The sequence below is a fragment of the Nomascus leucogenys genome, chromosome 4 (assembly GCF_006542625.1).
Source record: "Nomascus leucogenys isolate Asia chromosome 4, Asia_NLE_v1, whole genome shotgun sequence".
In the NCBI taxonomy this organism is placed as follows: domain Eukaryota; kingdom Metazoa; phylum Chordata; class Mammalia; order Primates; family Hylobatidae; genus Nomascus; species Nomascus leucogenys.
Window position 1 is genome coordinate 102,773,057 of NC_044384.1, and position 19,219 is coordinate 102,792,275.

General features: G+C 47.6%; 1 protein-coding gene across 1 annotated transcript in view; it reads left to right on the top strand.

The window, feature by feature from the left end:
- The first annotated feature begins 4,041 nt into the window (after window positions 1-4,041).
- Window positions 4,042-19,219, top strand: part of SLC25A20 (solute carrier family 25 member 20) — a 44,098-nt gene continuing 28,920 nt past the window's right edge. The window contains exons 1-2 of the mRNA XM_003257027.4: window positions 4,042-4,345; window positions 12,129-12,221. Of these exons, the coding sequence (XP_003257075.1) occupies window positions 4,241-4,345; window positions 12,129-12,221 (198 nt within the window). The 5' untranslated portion in view covers window positions 4,042-4,240. The remainder of the gene's footprint in view (window positions 4,346-12,128; window positions 12,222-19,219) is intronic.

The following is a 19,219-nucleotide window of genomic DNA, read 5'->3' on the forward strand; positions in this document are numbered from 1 at the left end:
CTGCCTCCTGGGTTCAAACGATTCTTCTGCCTCAGCCTCCCGAGTAGCTGGGATTACAGGAGCCTGTCACCAAGCCTGCTAATTTTTGTATTTTTAGTAGAGATGGGGTTTCACCATGTTGGCGAGGCTGGTCTGGATCTCCTAACCTCGTGATCCTCCTGCCTCGGCCTCCCAAAATGCTGGGATTACAGGTGTAAGCCACTGTGCCCAGCCTAATTTTTGTATTTTTAGTAGAGACTGTGTTTTACCATATTGGCCAGCCTGGTCTTGAACTCCTGACCTCAAGCAATCTGCTGCCTCGGCCTCCCAAAGTGCTGGGATTACAGGTGTGAGCCACTACCTGGCCACAGAATTGTTTTTGTTAATGTCACCAATGAATTCCTCATTGCTATATTCAGTGGCTATGTCTCCCTATCAGGCGTACTTGATGCTCTTTCCTTAGGGGTTCCAGGACCCAGTGACCCAGGGTCACTTCTATGTTGTTTTCTCTTTTCCTAGTCCCTCTTCATCTTCCTAATCTCCTAACAGTGTAAGGACAAAAGGCTCCATCTCTGAACTTCTATTTTAAATCACCACTCACTCCCTTGGTGATCTAAATTGGCTTATGACCGTCAGATTTCACTGCTAGCCTAAGGCTCTCCTCTGAATGCCAGACTGAAATATCTATTTGTCTAATAGAAATTTCAAACTCAACATGTCCAAAATTTGCTTTCCCCCTCTACTAATCTGCTCCTCCCTAATCTCCCCTGACCTAGTTAAAGGTGACTCTTCTCTAGTTGCTAAGGCCAAAAACATTGGCATGTTTTTTTTTTCTTGAGACAGAGTCTCACTGTGTCACCCAGGCTGGAGTGCAGTGGTGCGATCTTGGCTCACTGCAACCTCTGCCTCCTGGGTTCAAATGGTTCTCCTGCCTCAGCCTCCTGAGCAGTTGGGATTATAGGTACATGCCAGCACGCCTGGCTAATTTTTGTATTTTTAGTAGAGAGAGGGTTTCACCATGGTGGCCAGGCTGGTCTCGAACTCTGACGTCATGATCCGCCTGCCTGGGCCTCCCAAAATGTTGGGATTATGGGTGTGAGCCACTGTGCCCGGCCCATAATTCTTTTTTTTCTTTTCTTTTCTTTTTTTTTTTTTTTTTTGAGACGGAGTCTCACTCTGTCACCCAGGCTGGAGTGCAGTGGCGTGATCTCGGCTCCCTGCAAGCTCTGCCTCCCGGGTTCATGCCATTTTCCTGCTTCAGCCTCCCAAGTAGCTGGGACTACAGGCTCCCGCCACCATGCCCGGCTAATTTTTTGTATTTTTAATAGAGATGGGGTTTCACCGTGTTAGCCAGGATGGTCTCGATCTCCTGACCTCGTGATCCACCCACCTCGGCCTCCCAAAGTGCTGGGATTACAGGTGTGAACCACTGCACCCAGCTCCGGCCCCATAATCTTAACTCTTCTTTGACACCCTTTATATTCTTTTTATTTATTTATTTATTTTTATTAATTTTTATTTTTTTGAGGCAGAGTCTCACTCTGTTGCCAGGCTGGAGTGCAGCAGCGTGATCTTGGCTAACTGCAAAATCCACCTCCCAGGTTCACGCGATTCTTCTGCCTTAGCCTCCTGAGTAGCTGGGACTGCAGGCACTGTGCCATCACACCTGGCTAATTTTTGGTGTTTTTAGTAGAGAAGGGGTTTCACCGTGTTAGCTAGGATGGTCTCGATCTCCTGACCTCATGATCTGTATGTCTCGGTCTCCCAAAGTGCTGGGATTACAGGCATGAGCCACCGTGCCTGGCCGCTTTATATCCTATTAATTGACAACTTAAAATTTTTTTTTCTTTAGAATATATCCAGAATATCTGGCCACTTCTTTTTTTTTTTTTTTTTTTTTGTTTGTTTTTTGATTTTTTTTTTTTTTTTGAGACGGAGTCCTGCTCAGTCACCCAGGCTGGAGTGCAGTGGCACGATCTCAGCTCACTGCAACCTCTGCCTCCCGGGTTCACACCATTCTCCTCCCTCAGCCTCCCGAGTAGCTGGGACTACAGATGCCCGCCACGATGCCTGGCTAATTTGTTTTTGTATTTGTTTTTTTTTTTTTTTTTTTGAGACAGAGTCTCGCTCTGTCACCCAGGCTGGAGTGCAGTGGTGTGACCTCGGCTCACTGCAAGCTCCGCCACCCGGGTTGACGCCATTCTCCTGCCTCAGCCTCCCGAGTAGCTGGGACTCTACATGCCACCCCGCCCACCCCACCACCCCCGGGCTAATTTTTTTGTATTTTTATGATCGTATGTTGTATTTTTAGTAGAGACAGAGTTTCCCCATGTTAACCAGGCTGGTCTCGAACTTCTGACCTTGTGATCCACCTGCCTCGGTCTCCCAAAGTGCTGGGATTACAGGCGTGAGCCACTGCGCCCGACCTTTTTTTGTATTTTTAGTAGAGATGGGGTTTCACCATGTTAGCCAGGATGGTCTCTATCTCCTGACCTCGAGATCCACCCGCCTCGGCCTCCCAAAGTGCTGGGATTATAGGCATGAGCCACCGTGCCCGGCTGAATCTGGCCACTTCTTACTACCTCCTCTGTTATGCCCTGGTGCAAGTCAACATCTCTGGCCATGGCTTTTAGCCTCCTTAAGGCTCCTTGTTTCTTCTTGCCCCCTGGGGTCTATTTTCACTCAGCAAAGGGGGGTCCTGATAATGATGTCAGACTATGTCGCTCCCCACTCAGTTACCCTGCAACGACTTCTGCATCCTTCAGAGGAGAGACAGTGGCAAGATCTCGGTTCACTGCAAGCTCTGCCTCCTGGGCTCAAGCGATTCTCCTGCCTTAGACTCTCGAGTAGCTGGGATTACAGGCATAGGTGTCTGCCACCACGCCTGGCAAGTTTTTGTATTTTTAGTAGAGACGGGGTTTGACCATGTTGGCCAGGCTGGTCTTGAACTCCTGACCTCAGGCGATCCACCTGCCTTGGCCTTCCAAAGTGCTGGGATTATAGGCATGAGCCACTGCGTCCGGCCTTTAACTTTTTTTTTTTTTTTTTTTTTTTTTTTTTTTTAGAGACAGTGTTTCACTCTTGTTGCCCAGGCTGGAGTGCAATGGCACGGTCTGTGCTCACCGCAATCTCTGCGAGTTCAAGTGATTCTCCTGCTTCGGCCTCCCGAGTAGCTGGGATTACAGGCATGTGCCACCACGCCCAGCTAATTTTGTATTTTTAGTAGGGACATCGTTTCTCCATGTTGGTCAGGCAAGTCTCAAACTCCTGACCTCAGTTGATATGCCCTCCTTGGCCTCCCAAAGTGCTGGGATTACAGGTGTGAGCCACTGGGGCCGGCCTAACTTTTTTTTTAAGAGACAAGAGTCTCGCTATATAAGTCAGGCTGGTCTCAAACTCCTGGGTTTAAGCAATCCTCTTGCCTTGGCCTCCCAAAGAGCTGGGATTACATGCATGAGCCATAACACCAGGCCCAAACCTGTCTTCTACTCCCTCCAAAGCCTCTGTCGCCTCATCAGCTACTACTCTCCCTCTTCCCGTGGTTTCTCAAACATGTCAGGCACAGACCATCTCAAGGCTTTTGCATTTTCTTTTTCTTCTGGGTGGAAGGTTCCTCACCCTTGACCCTGTTATGAATGAACAGAACTCCCTCTCTCATCTTCTCAGGTCTTGAATCCTGTCACCTTTTCAGTTAAACCCTCCCTTATTCAACTAATTAAAATTGCAAATCACTTGTCCCACACACCCTCTAACTCTCTTCCTGGATTTTTCTCCGTAGTACTTATTACTACTTGATACACTATGCATTTTTCAGTTATTTATCTTTGTTATGGTCTGTAAATTCCAGGAGGACAGGGACCTGTGTGTTGTACTACCAGGGGTGCCTCCAGCACCTAGAAGGACGCCTGGCATATGGCAGGGCGCAACTGATCTCTCTGGAGTGAGTGGATGAATGGGAGCTCAGAGGAAACATTGAAGTCTGGGAAGGCTTTCTGGAGGAATAGGCCCCGCTGGCCGACACTCCCAAACCCCGCCCATGCGGCTTTGCTCTCTGCCACGCCCATCGAAGCGGGGCCGAGGCCGGAAGCAGCCACGGGCGGAAGCCCTACCGTGCCAACTGGGCCCTCCTCCCGACCTGCCCCGGGCTCTTGCCCCGCCCACCCGAAAGTGGGTGAAAGGTCGGCGGCGCCGGCACTGCAGCTAGGGCTGAGAAGCCAGGACGGCCCGAGAACTGACAGACTGAGTGACAGACGGACTGACCATGGCCGACCAGCCGAAACCCATCAGCCCGCTCAAGAACCTGCTGGCCGGCGGCTTTGGCGGCGTGTGCCTGGTGTTCGTGGGTCACCCTCTGGACACGGTCAAGGTGCGGGAGGCTGGGTCGCAGGCTTTGGGGAGGAGGCCCGGGCGGGGCGCGGAAAGCATGGTCCCCCGCGAGGCGCGGCCGCTGGGCAGAAGAGGGGCCTGTGCGAGCTTCCGTGAGAAGTCTAGGGAATCTCTCTTTCAGGGGTGGGCAAGAAGCTGTACCTTGAGCCCCAAAGAGCCAGGCGGCGGCGCAAAGTGAGCATCCTCTAACTGCCTGTCAAGAGCTCTGATGTAAAGTTCCCTGTCCCGCAGTCTCTCCTGACCCTGCGCCACTTCTTTAGGTATGGGAAAGAATAAACGTCTCTCCATAATTCTGGTTTCAGCCAACACTAATATTATCATTAAGGTTGAAACAGGTCCCCTGTAAAGCCCGCCCCAGGAAGACAACTAAAGACAGAGCGGTACGGTTGTTCTGGAGGTGTCCTTTGATACATTCCCCTGGGGCAAGAGTACCCATCTCTTTCGCACCTTTCCCAGCCTGGGGAGATACCCAATGGTGGCCTGCTCAGCCTCCTGGGCAGAGGCATCCCTGTGAGAAGCAATGATGACCTCAGTGACCGAGCCCCTTCCACGGAAAGCAAGGTGATCAGCTTTGCACAAGGCCAGCCTCATTCTCACAACTCCCAGATGAGGAAGCTATGGTCAGACTGAGGCTTGGGAGGGAGGACATTCATCAGGGATTGTTCTCTGGTCTTCCTCATATCATATCTCAACTATTCCCCTTGCGACACCTTCATTAATGCTTTGCTGGGGGACCAAAGTCCATCCCTCATGGCTTAGCACTCGAAGCTGCATCCAGCTTTCTCACTTTATTTCTGGACATAGACTTGAAGGAAATTGACAAGTCATTGCCAGGGTGGGCCTGTGGGGAGCAGACATGAGTTTTAAAAGATTGGAAGCCCATGTGAGGGGGTTTGTTAGGATGTTGGGTCAGATTTCCTCCACAGCGAAATAGTTTTGTGGGCACTTCCTCCTGGCCAGCTTGGGCAGCAAGCTCTTTGCTGCCTTTCATCCAAGAGAGGAGCTGCCCTGAAGTAGAGCTCATACTGGGGTCATTCTATAGGAAGACCAGGGTTAAAGTAGCTGGACTGGCTAGGTCATTGTGCAACATGAAATCAAATGTTAATTTAGCTGGTGGTAAATGCCGTGTGTTAGTGCTTCCCAGACTGTGGTCATTTCAAGTGGCACTGTCTACTGAGGGACAATTGTCTGGCCTTTCTTCCTGCTCTTGGTCCGTATAGGCAGATATCTTATTAGTTATAGGCCTCTAGGGCCGCCCTTAAAAAAAAAAAAAAAAATATATATATATATATATATATATATATACACACACACACAAATATTGCTCCTACCTCCGTATCACCTTTGTCCTTGATGTCACTCCCAAGAAGGACTGGATGACCTCTGCACTGAAGTGCAAATAACTGAAATGGTCACTGGCATATTTAGCAACCAGAAAGCCTCTTTTTAGCTTAAACCAAAACCACAAATTGCTGAGTGCTGTGTTTTTGGCCTTAGTGAGCTGGGTGGGCTCCAATCAAAGTCTGACCTTAAGGTACTTTCAGAGGTCCAAGGTTAAAAAAAAAAAAAGGAGAAGAAGAAAAAAAAGAAGTCCAAGATAGTGTAACTGAGCTGTGGTCTGTGTGTCCTGACAAGGCAAAAGCTGCAATGCTTCAGAGTAGGGCATGAAAAGGCTCTATGGAAGGTGGTGCGTTAGAACAGGCATTCAAGTGCTGGGTGAGTTCAGACTGAAGGAGTAGGGAGACCCAGACAGTCTGATGTGGGGAAGGCAGGAGTGAAGGTGAGTGTGGCTTACAAGTAGGGATCATATTATAAAATAAGACAACCTAGGCCAGGCAGGGTGGGCTCATGCCTGTTAATCCCAGCACTTTGGGAGGCTGAGGCAGGTGGATCACCTGAGGTCAGGAGTTCGAGACCAGCCTGGCCAACATGGTGAAATCCCATCTCTAAAAAATTAATCCCATCTCTAAAAAAAATTAGCTGGGTGTGGTGGCAGGTGCCTATAATCCCAGCTAATTGGGAGGCTGAGGCAGGAGAATCCTTTGAACCCACAGGGTGAAGGTTGCAGTGAGCTGAGATTGTGCTGTTGCACTCCAGCCTGGGTGACAGAGTGAGACTCCTTCCCAAAAAAAAAAAAAAAAGAAAAAAAAGAAAAAACACAAAACCACCTGCAAAGGACTTTAATGTTCTTGCTGGTTTGGATGGCTGATGTCCTGTTGAGACAGGTATGAGGTATGAAGTGTATATAAAATCACAAAAAGGCAGCCTTAGCAACATGGCAAGACCTCATGTCTATAAAAATACAAAAATTAGCTGGGCATGGTGGTGCACACCTGTAATCCCAGCTACTCGGGAGGGTGAGGCTGGAGGATCAGTTGAACCTAGGAGTTTGAGGCTGCAGTGAGCCTTTGCACTCCAGTCTGGGCAACAGAATGAGACACTGTCTCAAAAGAACAAAAAAATCACAAAAAGGTATTAGTCAGAATTTTTTTTTTTTTTTTTTTTTGAGACAAGACTCTCCCTCTGTCACCCAGGCTGGAGTACAGTGGCAGGACCTTGGCTCATGGCAACTTCCATCTCCCGAGTTCAAGCAATTCTTTTGCCTCAGCCTCCTGAGTAGCTGGGATTACAGGTGCCCGCCACCATGCCTGGCTAATTTTTGTATTTTTAGTAGAGATGGGGTTTCTCCATGTTGGGCAGGCTGGTCTCAAACTTGTGGCCTCAAGTGATCCTCCTGCCTTGGCCTCCTGAAGTGCTGGGATTATAGGCGTGAGCCACTGTACCCGGTCTAGTCAGAAGCTTTGATCCATTTCTCTCTCTCTACTAGCTAGGGGAGGTTATGCCTGACTATGGGAGATCTGAAGGACAATATGAGGGATTTTGGATGTAAAGGTATGGTGGCCTCTGGGCATTTCTATTGTGTCCCATAAGCCCCTCAGACTTACATGTCACCTCTGTTGCCCAGAGAGGGACTTCCTTGGTTTGATATGGAAGGCCCTGACAAATACAAGAATAAGAAATTCTAAAGAAATTTTTAAAAATGGTAAAAATGATGATATAGAAGGACCTGACAAATACAAGACTAAGAGATTCTAAAGAAATAAAGAAACAACATGGTAAAAATGATGTTTTGGAAAGGTTAGTATAACAGCAACCTTGAGAAGGATTTGGAAGCAGAACAGTGAGCAGGAAAAACATCCAGGAAGGGCTGGGCGTGGTGGCTCACGCCTGTAATTCCACTTTGGGAGTCCAAGGCGGGCAGATCACCTGAGGTCGGGAGTTCGAGAGCAGGTGACCAACATGGAGAAACCCCGTCTCTACTAAAAATACAAAATTAGGCCAGGCATGGTGGCTCACGCCTGTAATCTCAGCACTTTGGGAGGTTGAGGCGGGCAGATCACCGAAGATTGGGCGTTCAAGACCAACCTGAGCAACGTGGAGAAATCCCGTCTCTACTAAAAATACAAAATTAGCTGGGTGTGGTGGTGCATGCCTGTAATCCCAGCTACTTGGGAGGCTGAGGCAGGAGAATCGCTTGAACCCGGGAGGCAGAGGTTGAGGTGAGCCCAGATCACACCATTGCTGTCCAGCCTGGGCAACAATAGTGAAACTACATCTCAAAAAAATAAATAAATAAAAATAAATACACAAATACAAAATTAGCCGGGAGTGGTGGCACATGCCTGTAATCCCAGCTACTTGAGAGGCTGAGGCAGGAGAATCACTTGAACTTGGGAGGCAGAGGTTGTGGTGAGCCAAGATCATGCCATTGCTCTCCAGTCTGGGCAACGAGTAAAACTCTGACTCAAAACAAAACAAAACAAAATAAAATTCAGAAAAAAGACTGCAGAAGTAACTGGATATATCAGTTATCTATTGTGGTTTAACAGTTTCCTCCAATGAGGCAGGAGGATCACTTGAGCCCAGCAGTTCAAAGCTGCAGTTAGCCAAGATGGTGCCACTGCATGCCAGCTTAGGTGACAGAGCAAGACCTTGTCTCAAAAAAACCCAAAAAACAAAACCAACTTACTTCAAAACTTAATGGCTTAAAACAACAATAAACATTTATCAGGGCTGGGCCGGTGGCTTATGCCTGTAATCCCGGCACTTTAGGAGGCCGAGGCGGGTGGATCACCTGAGGTCAGAAGTTCGAGACCAGTCTGGCCAACACAGTGAAACCCTGTCTCTACTAAAAAAAAAAAAAAAAAAGCAAAAGTTAGCTGGGTGTGGTGGCACGCACCTGTAATCCCAGCTACGAGGGAGGTTGAGACAGGAGAATCGCTTGAACCCAGGAGGCCTGTGGTGAACTGAGATTGAGCCACTGCACTCCAGCCTGGGTGACAGAGCAAGACTCGCCTCAAAAAAAAAAAAAAAGGCTGGGCGTGGTGGCTCACGCCTGTAATCCCAGCACTTTGGGAGGCCAAGGCGGGCGGATCACGAGGTCAGGAGATTGAGACCATCCTGGCTAACAAGGTGAAACCCCGTCTCTACTAAAAATACAAAAAATTAGCCGGGCATGGTGGCGGGTGCCTGTAGTCCCAGCTACTCGGGAGGCTGAGGCAGGAGAATGGCGTGAACCCGGGAGGCGGAGCTTGCAGTGAGCTGAGATTGTGCCACTGCACTCCAGCCTGGGCGACAGGGCAAGACAAATAATCCAATTAAAAATGGGCAAAGACTCCAGCCTGGGTGACAGTGTAAGACCCTGTCGAGAGAGAGAGAGAGAGAGAATCTCCTTTTTATTTTATTTTTTTTTTGAGAAGGAGTCTCAGTCTGTTGCCCAGGCTGAAGTGCAAAGGCGCGATCTTGGCTCACCACAACCTCTGCCTCCCAGGTTCAGGCGATTCTCCTGCCTCAGCCTCCCAAGTAGCTGGGATTACAGGAGAGTGCCACCACGCCTGGCTAATTTTTGTATTTTTAGTAGAGATGGGGTTTCACCATGTTGGCCATGCTGGTCTTGAACTCCTGACCTCAGGTTATTGACCCACCTCAGCCTCCCAAAATGCTAGGATTACAGGTGTGAGCCACCGCGCCTGGCCTCCTTTTTTTTTTTTTTTTTCTTTTTTAAAGAGACTGGGTCTTGGCTGGCCATGGTGGCTCACATCTATAATTGTAGCACTTTGGGAGGCTGAGGCAGGCAGATTATATGAGTCCAGGAGTTCCAGATCAGCCTGGGCAACATGGTGAAACCCCATCTCTACGAAAAAAACAAAATTAGCCGAGCATGGCATGCACCTGAGGTCCCAGCTACTTGGGAGGCTGAGGTAGGAGGATCACCTGAGCCTGGGAGGCGGAAGTGAAAGTGAGCCAAGATCATACCACTGCACTCCAGCATGGGCGACAGAGTGAGACCCTGTCTCAAAAAAATAAATAAAAAGAGACCAGGTCTTGCTCTGTTACCCAAGCTGAAGTGTAGTGGCACCATCATAGCTTTCTGTAATCTTGAACTCCTGGCCTCAAGTGATCCTTCCACCTCTGCCTCCCAAAGTGCGGGATTACAGATGTGAGACACCACACCCAGTCATGGACCTAAATAGGCATTTCTCTGAATAAGATGGGCTAATAAGCCTGTGAGAAGTTGTTCAATGTCATTATCCATCATGGAAATGCAAATCAAAATCACAATGGCATACCACCTCATACCCACTATGATAGCTTAAAAAAAAAAAAGGCCGGGCGCGGTGGCTCACGCTTGTAATCCCAGCACTTTGGGAGGCTGAGGCGGGTGGATCGCGAGGTCAGGAGATTGAGACCACGGTGAAACCCCGTCTCTACTAAAAATACAAAAAATTAGCCGGGCGTGGTGGTGGGCGCCTGTAGTCCCAGCTACTCGGAGAGGCTGAGGCAGGAGAATGGCGTGAACCCGGGAGGCGGAGATTGCAGTGAGCCGAGATCGCGCCACTGCACTCCAGCCTGGGTGAAAGAGCGAGACTCCGTCTCAAAAAAAAAAAAAAAAAAATAGCTATAGAGCAATATACTGAGATTCTCTCTCCACAAAAACAATAAAAATTAGCCGGGCGTTGAGGTGTGCACCCATAGTCCCAGCTACTTGGAGGGCTGAGGTGGGAGGATTGCATGAGCCCAGGAGGTCAAGGTTGTAGTGAGCTATTGACCACATCACCGCACTCCAGCCTGAGTGACAGAGTGAAACCTTGTCTCAAAAAAAAAAAAAAAAAAATATATATATATATATATATATATATAAAGATAATAAGTATCAAAGATATGGAGAAATTGGGACCCTCCTAGACTGCTTATGGGAATATAAAGTGGTGCAGCCACTTTGGAAAACAGTCTGGCAGTTCCTCAAAAGGTTTTTTTTTTTTTTGAGACGGAGTCTCGCTCTGTGCCCAGGCTGGAGTGCAGTGGCGCGATCTCGGCTCACTGCAAGCTCCGCCTCCCGGGTTCACGCCATTCTCCTGCCTCAGCCTCTCTGAGTAGCTGGGACTACAGGCGCCCCCACCATGCCCGGCTAATTTTTTGTATTTTTAGTAGAGATGGGGTTTCACCGTGGTCTCGATCTCCTGACCTCGTGATCCGCCCGCCTCGGCCTCCCAAAGTGCTGGGATTACAAGCGTGAGCCACAGCGCCCGGCCCAAAAGGTTTAAACAGAGTTAACATATAAGTTAGAAATTATGGCCGGGCGCGGTGGCTCACGCTTGTAATCCCAGCACTTTGGGAGGCCGAGGCGGGCGGATCACGAGGTCAGGAGATCGAGACCACGGTGAAACCCCGTCTCTACTAAAAATACAAAAAATTAGCCGGCCGTGGTGGCAGGCGCCTGTAGTCCCAGCTACTAGGAGAGGCTGAGGCAGGAGAATGGCGTGAGCCCGGGAGGCGGAGCTTGTAGTGAGCCGAGATTGCGCCGCTGCACTCCAGCCTGGGCGATAGAGCGAGACTCTGTCTCAAAAAAAAAAAAAAAAAAAAGAAAGAAATTATGCTAGTGGATAAATACCTGTGATGGTTAATTTTATGTGTCACCTTAACTAGGCCACAGAGTACCTAGATATTTGGTCACACATTATCCTGAGTGTGCTTGTGAGGGTGGTTTTGGATATTAACATTTGAATTTGTAGACTGATTAAAGCTAATTGTCCTCCCTAATGTGAGTGGACCTCATCCAGTTGAAGGCCTAAATAGATCAAAAGGCTGACTGACACTTCCCTGCAAGTAAGAGGGAACTCCTGCCTGAATACTTGAGGTGGGACATTAGTTTTTTCCTGCCTTCAGACTTGAACTGAATCATTGGTTCTTTTTGGGTCTCAAACTTGCCGACTACAGATCTTGGGACTTCTCAACCTTTATAATTGTATGAGCCAATTAACCTTTATAATTGTATGAGCCAATTGCTTATAATAAATCTCTTGATATATATCTCCTGTTGGTTCTGTTTCTCTGGAGAATTCTGACCAATACAATACCGAAGAGAACTGAAAACATATATCCACACAAAAAACTTGTACACAAATGTTTATAGCAGCATTATTCATAATAATCAAAAAGGAAAAACACAAATATCTATCAACTGATGTATAGGCAGGCATACAAAATGTGATTTATTCATACGATGGGATATTATTTGCCAATGAAAGGAATGAAGTACTAATGAAATGAAAGAGAAGTTTGAATCCAGCAGGTTAAGTGAATGCTAAAGACATGTAAATAGGTACAGCCTTCCCTGTTCAGTTTGGCAGACAGTTGGGCCATTGCTGCTGACAGGCAGTTCTGATTCTGGTAGGTGACTGCATTTTAACTTCCGGTTTCAGGTCCGACTGCAGACACAGCCACCGAGTTTGCCTGGACAGCCTCCCATGTACTCTGGGACCTTTGACTGTTTCCGGAAGACTCTTTTTAGAGAGGTTGGTATATGGTGCTGGGCATTCCTCTTAGAACACATTCACAGGGTTGATTTGTTACCCGCAAGGAGAGTAGGTTAACTGTGTGGTTCTGCTGGACAGCTAGCTCACAGTTGCTGCTCCTTCACCATGCCACTTTGTGCCCCCCTGTTGTCATCTGCTTTGGAGTCTTTAACAGTTCTAGCTACTGTTTTATACAGACGACTAAAGCTAATAAAATGGTTCTCTCTTTTGGAAGATGGAATTTAGACGACAGAGAACTAGTGAGTAATAATTGAGATGTGAAATGGAAGAAAATGTACATCTGAGCTAGGCGCGGTGGCTCACGCCTCTAATCCTAGCACTTTGGGGGCCAAGGCAGGTGGATCACTTGAGGTCAGGAGTTTAAGACGAGCCTGGGCAACATGTAGAGCGTGTCATCTCTACAGTAAATGCAAAAATTAGAGGGGCATGGTGGCGCATGTACATCTGTAGTCCCAGCCACTCAGGAGATTGAGGTGGGAGGATCACTACCAGGAGGTAGAGTTTGCAGTGAGCCAAGATTGCACGACTGCACTCCAACCTGGGTGACAGAGTGAGACCCTGCCTGAAAAACAAAAAAGGCCAGTCATGGTGGCTTACGCCTATAATCCCAGCACTTTGGGAGGCCAAGGTGGGTGGATTGCCTGAGTTCAGGAGTTCGAGACCACCCTGGCCAACATGGTGAAACCCCATCTCTACTAAAAATACAAAAATTAGTTGGGCACGGTGGCATGCGCCTGTAGTCCCAGCTACTTGGGAGGCTGAGGCACGAGAATTGCTTGATCCCAAGAGGGGGAGGTTGCAGTGTAGGGTCCAGCCCTATGGGGATTAGTGGATGTTTTCCCCATGTGCGGAGACGAGAGAACATAAGAAGTAAAGACACAAGACAAAGAGATAAAGAGAAAACAGCTGGGCCAGGGGGACCACTACCAAGACGTGGAGACTGGTAGTGGCCTTGCATGGCTGGGTGCACTGATATTTATTGAATACAAGACAAGGGGGCGGCTGGGCGCAGTGGCTCACGCCTGTGATCCCAGCACTTTGGGAGGCTGAGGCAGGTGGATCACAAGGTCAGGAGATCGAGATCATCCTGGCTAACATGGTGAAACCACGTCTGTACTAAAAAAGATACAAAAAATTAGCTGGGCGTGGTGGCGGCCGCCTGTAGTCCCAGCTACTTGGGAGGCTGAGGCAGGAGAATGGCCCCTGAACCCAGGAGGCGGAGCTTGCAGTGAGCCGAGATCGCACCACTTTACTCCAGCCTGGGTGACAGAGCGAGATCAAAGAGGAACCAGGAGTATGGGAGGAACATGAAAGTGGACAAGGAGCGTGACCACTGAAGCACAGCATCACAGGGAGGGGTTTAGGCCTCCAGATAACTGTGGGCAGGCCTGGATAATATCCAGCCTTCCACAAGAAGCTGGTGGAGTAGAGTGTTCCCTGACTCCTCCAAGGAAAGGAGACTCCCTTTCATGGTCTGCTAAGTAACGGGTGCCTTCCCAGGCACTGGCATTACTGCTTGACCAAGGAGCCCTCAAGCGGCCCTTATGCGGGCGTGACAGAGGGCTCACCTCTTGCCTTCTTGGTCACTTCTCACAATGTCCCTTCAGCACCTGACCCTATACCTGCCGGTTATTTCTTATTTGTATTGGTAATACAACAAAGAGTAATATTAAAAGCTAATGATTAATAATGTTTATACTAATGATTGATAATGTCCATGATCATCTCTATATCTAATTTGTATTATAACTATTCTAACTATTTTCTTTATTATACTGAAACAGTTTCTGCCTTCAGTCTCTTGCCTTGGCACCTAGGTAATCCTTCGCCCACACTGCAGTGAGCTGAGACTGCACCATTGCACTCCAGCCTGGGCAACAAGAGCGAAACTCTGTCTCAAAGAAAGAAAAAGAAAAAAGAAAATGTACACCTGCATCTGGATCAGTCAGTTTGATAGGGATCCATGTCAGAAGTGCATGTGAATGAAGTCTGAAGGAAAAGTCAGCCAGTCCTAGAAACACTGAGAGAAGCTATCAGTCTCCAGTTCCCCTAGACAGGGACATTAGATTGGTTTGGAGTTATTATTATTATTATTATATATATATATTTTGAGACACGGTCTCACTCTGTCACCCAGGCTTGACTACAGTGGCATGAACTTGGCTCACTGCAACCTCTGCTTTCCAGGCTCAAGCGATTCTCCTGCTTCAGCTTCCTGAGTAGCTGAGATTACAGGCGTGTGCCATCATGTCTGGCTAATTGCACTCCAGCCTGGGCAAAAAGAGTAAAACTCTGTCTCAAAATAATAATAATATTAATAATAATAATAAAAAATAACTTCATTAACACAGGTCTTAAAGACCTCGTTGAGATCTTTTCCTTTGCTTCCTAAAATATAACTTTTTTTTTTTTTGAGACAGAGTTTCACTCTTGTTGCCCAGTTTGGAGTGCAATGGCACAATCTTGGCTCACCGCAACCTCTTGAACCATCTCCTTGGTTCAAGTGATTCTCCTGCCTCAGCTTCCTGAGTAGGTGGGATTATAGGCATGCACCACCATGCCTGGCTAATTTTGTATATTTACTAGAGACAGAGTTTCTCCATGTTGGTCAGGCGGGTCTCAAACTCCTGACCTCAAGCGATCCGCCCACCTCAGCCTCCCAAAGTGCTGGGATTACAGGCCTGAGCCACTGCGCCTGGCCTAAAATATAACTTTCTTTTTTTTTTTGAGATGGAGTCTTGCTCCGTTGCCCAGGCTGGAGTGCAGTGGTGTGATCTTGGCTCACTGCAAGCTCCGCCTCCTGGGTTCATGCCATTCTTCTGCCTCAGCCTCCTGAGCAGCTGGGACTACAGGCGCCCGCCACCGCGCCTGGCTAATTTTTTGTATTTTTAGTAGAGAAAGGGTTTCACCGTGGTAACCAGGATGGTCTCAATCTCCTGACCTCATGTTCCACCCGCCTCAGTCTCCCAAAGTGCTGGGATTACAGGCGTGAACCACCACGCCTGGCCCTAAAATATAACTTTCATATGAACACTCTATTATAGTCTCTAAATTTATACCTTGATTAAATATACAGAAACTAAGTAGTTGTCATCCAGATAAAAAGGGAGTGATGGTAAGTGATGGACTCAGCCTTGGAGAAGTTGTTCCCAGGATTCCTGTAGGACTTGGGTGCAGAAGGAAGATCTTTTTTTTTTTTTTTTTTTTTTTGAGACGGAGTCTCGCTCTGTCACCCAGGCTGGAGTGCCGTCATGGCGGAATATCGGCTCACTGCAAGCTCCGCCTCCCAGGTTCACGCCATTCTCCTGCCTCAGCCTCTCCGAGTAGCTGGGACTACAGGCGCCCGCCACCACGCCTGGCTAATTTTTTTGTATTTTTAGTAGAGACGGGGTTTCATCGTGGTCTCGATCTCGTGACCTCGTGATCTGCCCGCCTCGGCCTCCCAAAGTGCTGGGATTACAAGCGTGAGCCACCGCGCCCGGCCAGAAGGAAGATCTTTTTAAACTTTTTATTATTTATTTATTTATTTATTTTGAGACAGAGTCTTGCTCGGCTGCCCAGGCTGGAGTGCAGTGGTGCAATCTCGGTCACTGCAAACTGCCTCCCGGGTTCAAGTGATTTTCCTGCCTCAGCCTCCCGTGTAGCTGGGATTACAGGCACCTGCCACCATGCCCAGCTAATTTTTGTGTTTTTAGTAGAAATGGGGTTTCACCATGTTGGCCAGGCTGGTCTCAAACTCCTGACTTTGTGATCTGCCCACCTCAGCCTCCCAAAGTGCTGGGATTACAGGCATGAGCCACCGCATCTGGCTTAGAAAGATCTTGAGGCAGTGCCTGCCCAACTGTCCTTGAGTGAGGTGGTGCTACCCTTCTTTTTTTTTTTTTTTTTTTTGAGATGGAGTCTTGTTCTGCCACTCAGACTGGAGTGCAGTGGTGCGATCTTGGCTCACTGCAACCTCCGCCTCCTGGGTTCAAGCGATTCTCCCTGCCTCAGCCTCCCAAGTAGCTGGAACTATAAGCGTCTGCCACCATGCCCGACTAATTTTCGTATTTTTAGTAGAGATGGGGTTTCACCATATTGGCCAGGCTGGTCTTGAACTCCTGACTTCGTGATCCGCCCTCCTTGGCCTCCCAAAGTGCTGGGATTACAGGCGTGAGCCATGGAAGCTGGCCTTGTTCTTTATTCTTTAAGCTCCTCCTCCTTACATCTCTAGTGCCCAGGGTGGAGTCTGAGCAGTGTCTGATGGAGGTTCTAGGCTTCAGGTCCACTTAGAGTCCTCTACCCTTACAGAAGGAAGGTAGGCTTACCTGCCTCTTGGTCATTAGACGTTATTGAGCACCTGCCTAGGGGTGGGCAATGTGCTGGGTCCTGAAGTTGTGGTGAGAATGTCTTGTATAAACCCAAGTCTTTGAAGAGTTGAATGGGCTTCCTTAGTCCATATTTGTGCATGTCCTGGTTTTTGCTGTGCCAGATTTGAGCTTTCTGCTTTCTGGAGCTGCCAGGCAGGGGTCTGTAGGTTGTGCTACATGGAACTGGGTTGGCCATTCTAGTGGAAGGAAGACTAGACAAGTTGTTCAGGAGGAATGCGCTTGACCTCTCAGGACCTGGTCATCCTTTTAGCTCATGTAGGGAGCTGTGGGAATGGCTTTGAATGGACTTTGTCATATGCTACTTTTGTAGATCCTCCTCAGATCTCTGTCCTTTTCCCATTTACTGCCTCTGTACTTTGTTCTTGGAGTCCACCTGCAGCCTGTAGCAGTTTAGGCTTTTGCAGGAATTAGGAGGAATGCTGACAGGTACAGTTGTGCCGCTTTGATTCTGAAAAGAAAGTTTGGATACCCAGGGTGTGCAGTGAGGCAGGTTCTTCAGCTTGGGTCTGTGGAGCCCTCTCATTGTGCAGCCTCACCCTGATTCTCCTGCTACTCTCTATAAGGAGAAACTTTAAAAGTTTTTTGTATTTGTTTAAAAAAAATGGTTTTGAGATGGGGTCTCGCTATTTTACCCAGGCTGGTCTTGAACTCCTGGGCTCAAGTGATCCTCCCATCTCAGCCTCCTGCGTACCTGGGATTACAGGCCCTGATACAGGCACTTCATTTGTTACTGAGAAGCTCATGACAAAGTAACAAAGTGATATTTATCTCTTTCCTTCATTCTCCAGAGGCAACTACTTTCAATTTTTTCAGTTGTTTATGCTGTTTCCACCTATCTACATAATATACATTTACTATTATATTTTATTTTATTTATTTTTATTATTATTATTATTTTTTGTTTGAGACGGAGTTTTACTTTTGTTGCCCAGGCTGGAGTGCAATGGCACGATCTCGGCTCACTGCAACCTGCACCTCCCAGGTTCAAGCGATTCTCCTGCCTCAGCCTCCCTAGTAGCTGGGATTACAGGCATGTGCCACCACGCCTGGCTAATTTTGTATTTTTAGTAGAGACGGGGTTTCTCCATGTTGGTCAGGCTGGTCTCGAACTCCCGACCTCAGGTGATCTGCCCGCCTTGGCCTCTGAAAGTGCTGGGATTACAGGCATGAGCCACCGCGCCTGGCCATTACTATTATATTTTATACATTTTTATATTTTTAGCTACCTATTTGTGGTAGATTATTTTATATTTTAGTTCTTACTCTCCCTATCCCCTCCTTCTGCTCTGCCCATCCGTATGATTTTATCACCCTTTGTGGTTTAATCCAGTTCACCATTTTCATGATTACAACTTTATATATATTTTTGCTCTTAAGTAAGTACGAAGTATGATGTGCATTCCATTCCTTGTGTAACTTCTTGTTTCCCTTGGGATTGGGTTAATAATTATGTTAAATCTTTTGTTTTGTTTGTCTTTGAATCACTGTCTCTGTCATTCTGTACCCTAAATGCTCTGTAGTGTACCTTTCTGTTTGGTTTGCTACACACTGCCTAAGGAGTTATTTTCTGTTGTTCTAGTGTGTGTTGTTTTTTTCTGTTTTTGTTTTAGTTTAGTTTTGTTTTTTTGAGATGGAGTTTTGCTGTGTTGCCAGGCTGGAGTACAGTGGCACAATCTTGGCTTACTGCAACCTTTGCCTCCCAGGTTCAAGCGACTCTCATGCCTCAGCTGCTGAGTAGCTGGGATTACAGGCATGCACCACCATACCCAGCTAATTTTTGTATTGTTAGTAGAGACGGGGTTTCACCATGTTGGCCATGATGGTCTTGATCTCCTACCTTGTGACCCGCCTTCCTTGGCCTCCCAAAGTGCTGGAATTACAGGCGTGAGCTACAGCACCTGGCCTTGTTCTGTTTTTCTTGGAAACGTCGCTTTTGGAGTCCTCTACTGCCTTGTGGACTAACTGCTTACCAGATCCACTGCACCCTGTGCCATCCTAGAAACGCATTTCATCTCTCTTGGACTGGCCCGCTGGTCTCCCAGGTCCTGAATCTTCCTCCTTGTTTACTACCTTGTTTGGTAGGCTATTTATGTATTTGTCTGTCTGCCTAATTATTTATTGGTTACCACATAATTCACTTTTTTTTTTTTTTCTAGAGATAGGGTCTCACTCTGTCACCCAGGGTGGAGTACAGTGGCAAGATCATAGCTCACTGCAGCCTTGAACTCCTTGGCTCAAGTTATTGTCCCAACTCAGCCTCCTGACTACCTAGGACTACAGGCACACACCACCATATCTGGCTAACTTTTATTTTTTATTTGTTTTTGTAGAAACAGGGTCTTGCTATGCTGCCCAGGCTCATCTTCCCTTTCATTACTAAACTGTACTAGTGAAAATTGCTGTGCAGTTCTAACAAAAGTCCCATCTTAATACCTGGAAAATATAAAACATTTTCTTAATCACTTGTAATCTTACCCCAAAGAAGCTAGATCATATTGTGTATCCTGTTTTGTAGCTTTTTTTTTTTTTTTTTTTACTTAATAATCTCTTCTCATGTTACAATGTGATTTCTTGGCCATGTGACTCCATTTATGGAGTTTATAATTT